The sequence below is a fragment of the Branchiostoma floridae genome, chromosome 10 (assembly GCF_000003815.2).
Source record: "Branchiostoma floridae strain S238N-H82 chromosome 10, Bfl_VNyyK, whole genome shotgun sequence".
Lineage (NCBI taxonomy): Eukaryota > Metazoa > Chordata > Leptocardii > Amphioxiformes > Branchiostomatidae > Branchiostoma > Branchiostoma floridae.
The window spans coordinates 1,233,441-1,244,788 of record NC_049988.1 but is presented as its reverse complement, the minus strand read 5'-3'; the positions used below and the strand labels follow the sequence as shown (position 1 = coordinate 1,244,788).

Genomic DNA, 11,348 nt, shown 5'->3' with positions numbered 1-11,348 from the left:
TTATTGCATATACCTGAGTCTTGACATAATATGTATTTCATTGTATTCACCTGTCCTCAAACAACCTATATATCTCCAATATGAAGTCTCTACCATGAAGTGACCACAAAAGAACTATGTAATGTCTTTATTAATTATGCAAATATTAGGTATTAATTAGAATAACGCACATTTTGGTATATGCACCTGGCCAAGGGATATCTTCACCTCCAACATAACTGTTTTTTCTAGTATTTAGGAACTGATGCATTTACCCGTGTTTCTTAAGACTGGTACTTTACCAGTGTTTGTGTAGCATTTAGCAACAGCTATATCAACTTGCGCGTAGATAGTGTTTATAATGAGAAACTATTATTCACGTGTGTTTTTGTTAGTGCTTTTGAAATGTTTCCAGCACAAGAAAGAAAACACTGTGACAAATTGAAAACATATAGCTGACGTATTCCGTACCATAGACGGTGTTGATTTATACGTTCGCAGTAGCACTGTTTTTATGCCACCTCAGCTGCAAAAATTGTCTTTTTCATTTCAATGTCATGTTTGCACCGAACAATATAGTATCGACTTTCCAGGTATGACAGGCATCTTACGGTACGGTAATAAGGTGCCATAAGGTACCAGGTAACACACCATACACGTTACTCCCCAGGTGCAGTATAGTACCAGGTAGCGCACCTGTAATATGTAGTAACCAGCTGCTCTTGGGGGGGGCGAAAACGCTAAAGGGGGGCGAAAACGCTAGTGATCTCGCCCCCCGGGGGGGCGAAATCGCCGGGGGGGCGAGATCGCTGTCACACCGGCATGCAGAAACATAACCTGGCTTTAATTTCCAAATATCAACAAACATTTGCATTCATTTTTCATGTCTGAGGCCAGGCTATGGGATACCTCTGACCGGATCCAATAGTCATGGGGGGGAATATTTGAACACACCCATACCATGACAAATAGTGTACAGTCTACCTTATAAAAACTCCCAACTGCGCATGTTGCAATATACATTACTATTTAAATTTCTAACTACCAATAAGATATGGCACAGTTGGGGGTTAATAGACACATTAATATGTAGCTATTGTAGAGAAGAGGACGAATCAGATATTCATCAATGTAGGGTGGTTACACAATTTTGGATACAGGTAGAAGATTGGTATTTCAAACACACTGGAAGTCATTTACATCTTGCTTTGTTCAATGTGTCATTTGGTGTTATAAGTGATAGTTATCCAGCTTTGTCCAAATTTTCAAATACCGCAACAGGCGTCTTAGCTTAGAATCATTTATTTCGTATATGTCATATTATTTTAAATTAGAAAATATCATTGCTAGAATACTAGACAAAATTAACAAGCATATTGGTAAATGGGGGGAACTGATTGGTTATTTTTAATTTGATATGTCTTATGTACTAGAGTCCATTCCAAGACACCATGCGGATGTGTAATTAGATGTCTAGGACATTTGATACTTCAGAAATATTTTCAACACTGTTTCAACTTTATAAATATTTTCCTGGTCCTGTAAAACTTTGGAAATATTCATGGTGTGGAATTGGATACTTCTAATGGTTTTTAAATAATGATAACAGCATTCTACCATTATTTACCATTTTCTACCATTTTTTGTAAATGGTTCAGTAGGCTGGATAGCAATTCACATATCACATATCCTTGCAAAGTATGGTTGGGTGCCATGCAACAATGGCCCACCAAAAAGGATCCGCCAGTGCCCATGAGTGAAATCTAAAAATATACAGATGCAACAATAGGGCTTACTTTTTGGGGGGCAATAAACTAATTCTACCATTTGGCAAAGATTACAAATATTTGTAAATATTTGTAAATGTGAAATAATCACACAGAGGTTTTACAATTATTCTAAATAAAGATATTTTTGTACAGTTACTTTCAAAATGTTTCTAAAATATTCAAAGGAATTCAAATAGATGAGTATTTTCTTAGTCAATTTTTTGAAAAGAATTTAATCATTGTGGCTCAGATATTCTTTTATTCAAAATAATTCAGACTAATTACAAATGTCACCTAAAAACCTTGGAATCGACTCTACTGCAACAGTAATTGGGGTACAATTTCTTGAACTTCATTTGTTATTACGTTCACTTTGTTTTACTTATCAGTTCTATAGGTTCTCACTTGTTTCTTTGTGTTTTTGATCTACATGCCATGCATGTGTTTGTATGTGTTTCTTTTCTTTGAAAATCAATAGAAAATTTATCCAAGAGCTCTTTTAACTTTCAACAAAACTAAAAAAAAATTACAAGGATAAAGTTACAAACATGTTGACATTTTCCTCACAAGTTAAATGTTGTATTTATTGTTCTATTTTGTACAGAAACGGATGAGTGTTCCTCCAACCCATGTAAGAACGGTGCAACGTGTCATGACGGACTAGATAACTACACGTGTGCATGTACGAATGGCTGGGATGGTCTGCATTGTGACATTGGTAAATGGCAGTATTAGAGCTACTTTTTGTTGAATACGAAAAAATCTGGAAAACTTGTATTCTTTCAAATTGCCCTAACAATCTCTGGTGCAATATTCTACCGGCACCATATAATTTAGGAATAAAAAAAAGCACTGAATATGTTTGAATATTATGTTTCTATTTATTGTTCTCTCTCCCAAAGACGCCAATGAGTGTTCCTCCGATCCATGTCAGAACGGTGCCACGTGTCATGACGAACTGAACAGCTACACGTGTGCATGTGTGGCTGGCTGGGAGGGTATACATTGTAATAACGGTAAACCAAACAAATTGCCTTTCTACAAAATGAAAACAGATAATAATTAGGGTACCTACATATCTTTGTTTTGGTTTTGGGTATTAACTACTCGCCGTAAAGCATATGATATCTCTACTTATTGTTCTTTCTTCTACAGACACCAATGAGTGTTCCTCCAACCCATGTCAGAACGGTGCCACGTGTCATGACGGACTGAACAGCTACACGTGTGCATGTGTGGCTGGTTGGGAGGGAGCTCATTGTGACATCGGTAAATAAGAAAAAGGCTTTTAATATTTAAGTAACTAGAAAATAAACTGGCACGGTTCTAATATCAAAAAGAACTCAATACTAACAACGTTAACACTTTATTACGCAGAGTATCGGTATTTGTCGGTTAGACACAAAGTTGCCATCGGACAGAATCGCATCTTCTCCCAGTAACTTTACAACCGTTGGCCGGTCTTGCAACACATTTTCTTTAGTCCTATAACTTTACAAGTCGGATTATCGGTAGTTGCCGGTTAGACACAAAGTTTCCACCGGACATAATCGCATCTTCTCCCAGTAACTTTACAACCTTTGGCCGGTCTTGCAACACATTTTCTTTAGTCCTATAACTTTACATGTCGGATTATCGGTAGTTGCCGGTTAGACACAAAGTTTCCACCGGACATAATCGCATCTTCTCCCAGTAACTTTACAACCTTTGGCCGGTCTTGCAACACATTTTCCTTAGTCCTAAAACTTTACAAGTCGGATTATCGGTAGTTGCCGGTTAGACACAAAGTTGCCACCGGACAGAATCGCATCTTCTCCCAGTAACTTTACAACATTTGGCCGGTCTTGCAACACACTTTCCTCGATCCTAAACCATCTATGCATCGCCCTGCATGTCCTGCAAGTGCTCACGCCAACACTCGGGGCGCAAACTGACGTGGCATACGGACACGTTGCACATCTCGCATTTGTAGACAGTCTCGAACGGTCTGCACCGTTTCGCTCGTGGCATATGACGGCCAGCTTTTGCGCAGTAACGACAGGCTTTAGTGGGTTTCCCTTGGCTTATCTGCCGGTGGTTGCTGATGACTCCTGGCAGGGCCACGCTCGCAGTGGGTGTTCGGTGCCTTGCGGAGAAATTGCCGATTAGCTGCCGCACTAACGCCCGTCGAAAGCTCAGCTGGGCAACCCTATGTGCTGGGAGATCCTGTCTGCCAGCAGTGTATATCTTCCAGTTCAAGAAGGCGTTCACCACAGCTTTGTTCATGGCGTACCAGAAGATTTGCCTGTGCCATTTCTTCGAAGGCCGACCGAATTCGTACCCTGCCCGGAGCTGGTCGGCTGTGTCCACCGCCTTGTAGTGGAGATTGTACATGTTCATCGCTGCAGGACATGTCACCTCTAGTCGGGTAGCACCACTGGGACCCTTGCATCGCCTGGTGGTTAGTTCGTCGGGAGCACAGACACTAGTTCCCGTAGAAAGCAGTATGAGCGATTTGGTGTCTTGCCATTTCACAACCGTTACCGGCCCGTCGTGGTACCGGACAGAAGTGCCTCTCGGTACACTCTTAGGATAGGGGTCTGGGAACTTCAGCAATGGCGGCCTGCCTGGCCCAGGCCTAGGTTTGCGTGGAACGGGATGCCCTTCCGTCGGTAGGCCTGACGCATTTCGTCTCACCGTCCCCACAATGTAAGTGTCTTTGGTGAAAAGGTAATCTGCCAGTTGGACTCCTGTGTAGTAGGAATCGCAATAAACGGTGCGGTAGCATCCCTGAAATGGCATCGTCAGTCTATTGACGACTCGGGCGGGCTTCAGATCAAGAGGGCTGACATATTCGTCACCAATGCCGTGCATGCATCTTTCGTCCGGCGACATGTCCTCTGGGTCCGCACGCCCTCCACACACTTCGTCGGACAATATGTAGCCGTCTGTCTCAGCCAGAGCTCGGAGACAGTATCCATACTTTGTCGGCTTCGAAGGGTTGTAGCGCCGAAGACTGTGCCTTCCCCTAAACGCTACTGTCGCTTCGTCAACTACGAGATGCTCGCCGACATGGCGGGCACGGCAACTATTCCGACTGACCCTCTCCATAACTCTGCGTACCTTCATAACTCGGTCCAACTTCTCCCTTGCTTTAAAACTCTTCAGACGCTCGCTGCCAGGAGGACAGAACCCTTCGGGGGAGTAGTGAAGGTACCGCAAGATTTGACGAAAACGATGAGAAGGAAAAGTCCTTTTCATCAGCGTACACCCAACGTCATCGTCATCAGACCAGTACAAATCGAGTCTCGGTTGGTACGTGTAGCCGGCGCATATCATGCAGCCCAAAAAGGCTTTCAGCTCGGTGGTCGAGGTGGGTGACCAACGCGAGCGCCTTTCTTTGCGGAATACCCTTCGCCTCTGCCGGGCGTACCTATTGGTGCAACGCACGATATACCGGATAAGATACTGGTCCAACACCTCCAGAAAGAAAGACAGTTCATTCCGGTTGTCCTCGGCTCGCCTCGGGCCGACGGGCCCGGGTGCCCTGAATTTCTGGGGCTTGTACGGATGAACCTCACCGGCACTGACGGATGCCCACGGCCGTTCAGCTCGACCCCTCGCTTTGTTCCGTCGTGAAAACTCCCCGACTCGGGCACCTCTGACCTGCTTCGTGACGGAATACAAGTCAAAATCGTCGCTGTCGTCGCTGTCGACCTCCCCAGCGATATTCTGCCCAACAGCTCCATTCGCCCCGGCCGCCTCGGCTCTCTCAGCCACCGCTGCTTCCCAGAGATACATTTCAATGTCCTCCTCTATCTCTTCGTCGTCCCCGCTTGCCATCTCCTAAAACATACGAACATTCCCCTCCTTATTGGTCCGTGAGCAATCAAATCAACATCCCACAACAGCTCACAGATCAATCGCCCTACCATGAACAATGGACCACGGCTTAACGTCCTGTCCTAAGGACTGCAACCCTTTCCGGTAGCGTGCATGTCGGGTGAACGACACAGCCGGGATCGAACCCACGGCTTCTAGTTCCAGAGGCAAGGCCGCTAACCACTGGACTACGCGCTACCTAGGTAGGCAGAGCGACCCACGACATGGTCAGACACCCAGTAGAGCACTTTTTTGAAAAACCACCGAGACACGGTCTCGGGCTTGGTCTCGGCACCGGGAGGCCGAACTTAGGCCGAAAAAAGCGCGCTGCGCCCGCATGTGGTGGACACGGCGCCCGCTACGAGGTAGTCATCGGCGGCGAGAGGCGCCTCCAACCGCCGCCGACCTCGTTCCGCCGCCGTGAGCTGACGGTCACCCTTATGGCCGACATCCGGTCATGCATCCGATGTAACAAGGCCTGTACAAAGGAACCGTGCCTTGGCGTCACCTCGAGGCTCGGCGGGACCTTCCTGCCACCGCCGCATCGTGCTCGCTCGCATGGCCAGCCCGGGGCTTCCTCTGACACGATTGCAGTCGGGCGGTGCAAAGGTCACACACCGCCCGCCCAAGGCTTCACCGCTGCCCGGTGCAAAGCCCGTTGGACCCGCCAAACAGGGAAAAGTCACCGGGCAAGCCCGTCTTTTCACCGTGCGGAAATCTTGCCCGCTCAGCCACGGTCCCTGTCGACCAGTCCCGGACTGGCCAGCCATCGGCAGAAACCCGTCAGGGTCCGCGGAAGGCTGGCTGACTCCGAACAGGTCAAAAAGCGTCCACTCTCTCAATGTAGATTGAGCGACCTACAACATGGTCAGACACCCTGTAAAGCACTTTTTTGAAAAACGCTTCACGGGGTGGGTGCCGGAGCCTGGTGACCTGATCACCGCTGGCTATCCGGACCCGACCCGGTCGACCCCGACCAAGATCGGAGGAGTCTTTACCGGCGAGCCCGCCTGCCGGGCATTACCGAGCGGCCTTGCTCAGCGTGCCGGCCACTGCCCCCGCCGGCGTACCCCCGGGCTCTCCGTCGGCCTCGGGCCCGACGAACATTGGAGGAGTTCTTGCCGGCGAGCCCGCCTACCGGGCATTACCGAGCGGCCTTGCTCGGCGTGCCGGCCACTGCCAGGGTCGGCGTGTCTCCGAGGTCTTGGTCGGCAACGGGCCCGACCAACATCGGAGGAGTCCTTACCGGCGAGGAACGCCTGCCGGGTATTACCGAGCGGCCTTGCTCAGCGTGCCGGCCACTGCCCCCGCCGGCGTACCCCCGGGCTCTCCGTCGGCCTCGGGCCCGACGAACATTGGAGGAGTTCTTGCCGGCGAGCCCGCCTACCGGGCATTACCGAGCGGCCTTGCTCGGCGTGCCGGCCACTGCCCCCGCCGGCGTGCGCCCGCGGTCTTGGTCGACAACGGGCCCGACCAACATTGGAGGAGTCCTTACCGGCGAGGAACGCCTGCCGGGTATTACCGAGCGGCCTTGCTCGGCGTGCCGGCCACTGCCCCCGCCGGCGTGTCTCCGAGGTCTTGGTCGGCAACGGGCCCGACCAACATTGGAGGAGTCCTTACCGGCGAGCCCGCCTGCCGGGCATTACCGAGCGGCCTTGCTCAGCGTGCCGGCCACTGCCCCCGCCGGCGTGCCCCCGGGCTCTCCGTCGGCAACGGGCCCGACGAACAAGGGAGGAGTCCTTACCGGCGAGGAACGCCTGCCGGGTATTACCGAGCGGCCTTGATCGGCGTGCCGGCCACTGCCCCCGCCGGCGTGTCTCCTCAGGCTTGGTCGGCAACGGGCCCGATCAACATTGCAGGAGTTCTTGCCGGCGAGCACGCCTGCCGGGCATTACCGAGCGGCCCTGCTCGGGGCGCCGGCCACTGCCCCGGCCGGCGTGCGCCCGCGGTCTTGGTCGACAACGGGCCCGATCAACATTGGAGGAGTTCTTGCCGGCGAGGAACGCCTGCCGGGTATTACCGAGCAGGGTTGCTGGGGGCACCCGCCCGGCCTCCGCCGGCGTGTCCCCTCGGTCTTGGTCGGCAACGGGCCCGATCAGCATCGGAGGAGTTCTTGCCGGCGAGCCCGCCTGCCGTGTATTACCGAGCGGCCTTGCTCGGCGTTCCGGCCACTGCCGCCACCGGCGTGCCCCCGCGGTCTTGGTCGGCAACGGGCCCGACCAACATTGGAGGAGTCTTAGCCGGCGAGCCCGCCTGCCGGGCATTACCGAGCGGCGAGCTCGGGGCGCCGGTCACCGCCCCCGCCGAACGTCTGGTCTTCAACAGGCCCGGCCCGCGTAACCCTGTAGTCCCTCCGATCTTCTAATCGGCGGAGACACCCCAGTATCGAGGGGTGCCCCCTTGGACACCCGTGACACGGGCTCGCAGGGAAGACATTCTACAGAGCACAGTCTCTACCGGGGAGAGCGTCTCCGCCAGGAAGCTGAACACATAGAAAGCCTGTCGTTCGGCACTATCGTTTCCGAGACGTGGAAGGTGCCCTTCGTGGTGAAGGGCGCAAACGAGCGGAAGGGCTGGGGGTCGCTCCGCGAACCGGGACCCGCTGCGAAGACCGCCTCACGCCCCCTGAGCATCCCTGCCGGCCGGCCGGACCCGGTTAGACGCAGAGGGGACGGTGACGCCCGCCCTTCTCTTTAAGACCTCGGGGAGTGTAGCATCCGGTCGAGACCGCCGGTGGCTAGCCGGCGGGACCGAGACAGCAGTCCTCCCCTCTGCCCAAAGGAGGCCTTGGACCGCGGGACGCCCGCTCGAAGTCCGACGCTTAAGGTTAGGCCACTCGTCCGCAAGACCGATTGCATTGAGTCAGAGACTGAAACGCCACGCCGGGGTGCCGGGGAAGAGCCGTCTCACCTAGGCCCCGCCGTGAGACTAAACCGTGACCCCATTCCGCGCAAACCCGCGACGCGTCGCCCCTCCGCCAGGATATAGGTGCTCCCATTTTCGCTCGCCCGCCCTAAACTTTTCGCCGGGAGGACCTAACTCCGTCCTCGACCAGGCTACTCGGAGCGGCTCGCTGATTGAGTCTGGGGAACGACGGGCGCTCAATGAAGGCCCCCGACCAACGTTCCAAGGGAGCTGCCGGGTCCCGCCACCGAGCGGGTCGGCCTGGGCGCTCCTGACTCTCCGCCCGCGCTCGACGTCGTCTTAAGACGGACGACAAGCGATTGACGCGAGAGCACCGTCGGAGCGCCACCTTGTCGAGGCGGTAAGGAAGAGTGGGTCGGGGCGGGAGGCCAGGGGCACCGCCCGCTCCTTGCCACGAGGTGTGCAAATAAATAAATAAATAAATAAATGCACGCCAAACCGTGAGGTCGGCGCTTCTTCCGCATGTATTAGCTCTAGAATTACCACAGTTATCCATGTAGGATGTGACGATCAAAGGAACCATAACTGATTTACTGAGCCATTCGCAGTTTCACTGGGACAGTTGAACTTGCACGTGCATGGCTTAATCTTTGAGACAAGCATATGACCACTGGCAGGATCAACCAGGTAGCGAGGACGCCCTGGTGGCAAGGCGGGCGGGCGTCACAGTCGCTCCGGGAGACGCTCTAGGCGTCTCGACCGGGACCGCGCCAAGCACCCGAGAACCGCCACCGCCAAAGTCCGTAGCTACAGTAAATTGGGAATGCGCAGCGGTGCCGCAAACCCACGGGAGCCTGAGCGCAGAACTCCCGACCACACCTGATCGTTGCTTCCCTTCAACGCCCGAGCCGTCCCCGCGAGGGAACGGTCCCGCACTCTCACGACCGACGCGTCTGCCGAGCAGACGGACGGCCGGGTCTCGAACTGCCAAGACCGCAAGGCGTACTCGCACGCAGACGGAAGGGGCGAGCCGTCGCCGTTTGGGTCCCTGGTTGACCCGGGCGCTGCCTCCGCGGAGGCCGGCCCCGGCGCTGCTTCCGGACGCCCTCGGCACGGCCGTCCTCGCCCGCAGGAACGGAGGAACGGCCGCCTTCCTAGCCGGTTGTCGACCTCCGGCTGCCCTCGCGGGGAGTGGGTAGCAAAACGACTGGCGCCTCATAAAGGCAAGTAGGAACGACGGGCGCGCACTCAAGGCGCCCGAACGTGGGGCCCGCGCTTTTTACGGGCCCGACTACGTTCCAAGAGTGGTTCGGTGCGGGCGGACCGCCCGCTCCATACCACGAGCTCACGTTCTTGCTCAACGACAACAAGAACTTGTCTTGCGGCTAAGAATGCAGGCTGTATCACTTCACCTCTCCTGTCTCAAAAACGAAGTGTGCCACAATTAGACACTGTTTGGCAACGCTTGCTCGCACGCAGGTAGAAATGGCGGTGGACCCAGACTCAGCCTCCGCGGAGGAAGTGTCCGAGGTGCTACTTATGGAAACCGCCGACAAGTAGGATGTCGACCTCCGGCTGCCCTCGCTGGGAGTGGCAGCCTGGTCGGCGGGGCAGCAAAACGACTGGCGAGAGAGTGTGCGATCACTCGCCACTCGCTGCCGTTTCCCGAGCCAGTCAAAAAACGACCACTCTCTCAAGATAGATTGAGCGAGCCACGACATGGTCAGACACCCTGTAGAGCCCTTTTTGAAAAACGCTCCACGGGGTGGGTGTCGGGGCCTGGTGACCTGATCACCGCCGGCTGTCCGGACCCGACCCGGCTCTCGGTCATCAACGGCACCAACCAACATTGGAGGAGTTTCTGCCAGCGAGCCAGCCTGCAGGGCATTACCGAGCGGCCTTGCTCGGCGTGCCGGCCACTACCCCCGCAGGCGAGGCCCCGCACTCTCGGTCGGCAACGGGCCCGATCAAGATTGGAGGAGTCCTTACCGGCGAGTCCGCCTGCCGGGCATTACCGAGCGACCTTGCTCGGCGTGCCGGCCACTGCCCCCGCCGGCGTGTCTCCGCGGTCTTGATCGGCAACGGGCCCGACCAACATTGGAGGAGTTCTTGCCGGCGAGCCCCACCGAGAGGGGTGGGCCTCGGGTGCCGGGTTAAAAGTCCCCCGCCGGCCAAGCAGGCCCGTCTCGGTTACATAGCCAATACTTAATGCATTACGCCATGCCTGCAACACGATCAGGGCCGGTACAGTCCACTCCGGCCCCGTGTGCCGTTACTTCGTCCGCCAGTGCGGTCACATGGACCTACCTGACACGGCAGCATCGTTCTCTCGTGCCTTGACGGCCCGGGAACTCCACCACCGCGATCGAAGTCGGCTGGAGCCGGAGACACAAACCGCCCGCCCACGGCTGACAGCTCGGCCGGTGCAGAGCCCGTTGGCACCGCCGGAGAGGGAAAAGTCACCGGACCATCCCGACTTTTCTCTCCGTGGGCGTGTTCCCCGCACATCCAAGGTCACTGTCGATCCATCCCGGACTCGACAGCCACCGGCAGAAACCCGTCAGGCTCCGCGGAAAGCCGAGCTAGTCAAAAAACGACCACTCTCTCAAGGTAGATTGAGCGAGCCACGACATGGTCAGACACCCTGTAAAGCACTTTTTTGAAAAATGCTCCACGGGGTGGGTGCCGGGGCCTGGTGACCTGATCACCGCCGGCTGTCCGGACCCGACCCGGTCGACCCCGATCGGCGCCAACCGGCCTTTGGCACCGACACCCGGCCCGCCAAAGCGGTCACTGGGACCTGCCTTACGTGACCGGGGACCTGCCTTACGCAACCGGGGACGGTCACGGGTTTTGCCTCAGCGCAGAGAGGCT

At 54.6% G+C, this 11,348-nt stretch overlaps 1 protein-coding gene across 1 annotated transcript in view; it reads left to right on the top strand.

Moving 5' to 3' along the window:
- The window catches only part of LOC118424205 (fibropellin-1-like), a 44,565-nt gene that overhangs the window by 12,263 nt on the left and 20,954 nt on the right, over nt 1-11,348 (top strand). Inside the window, exons 18-20 of the mRNA XM_035832740.1 lie at nt 2,353-2,466; nt 2,651-2,764; nt 2,904-3,017. Coding sequence (XP_035688633.1) covers nt 2,353-2,466; nt 2,651-2,764; nt 2,904-3,017 — 342 coding nt within the window. The remainder of the gene's footprint in view (nt 1-2,352; nt 2,467-2,650; nt 2,765-2,903; nt 3,018-11,348) is intronic.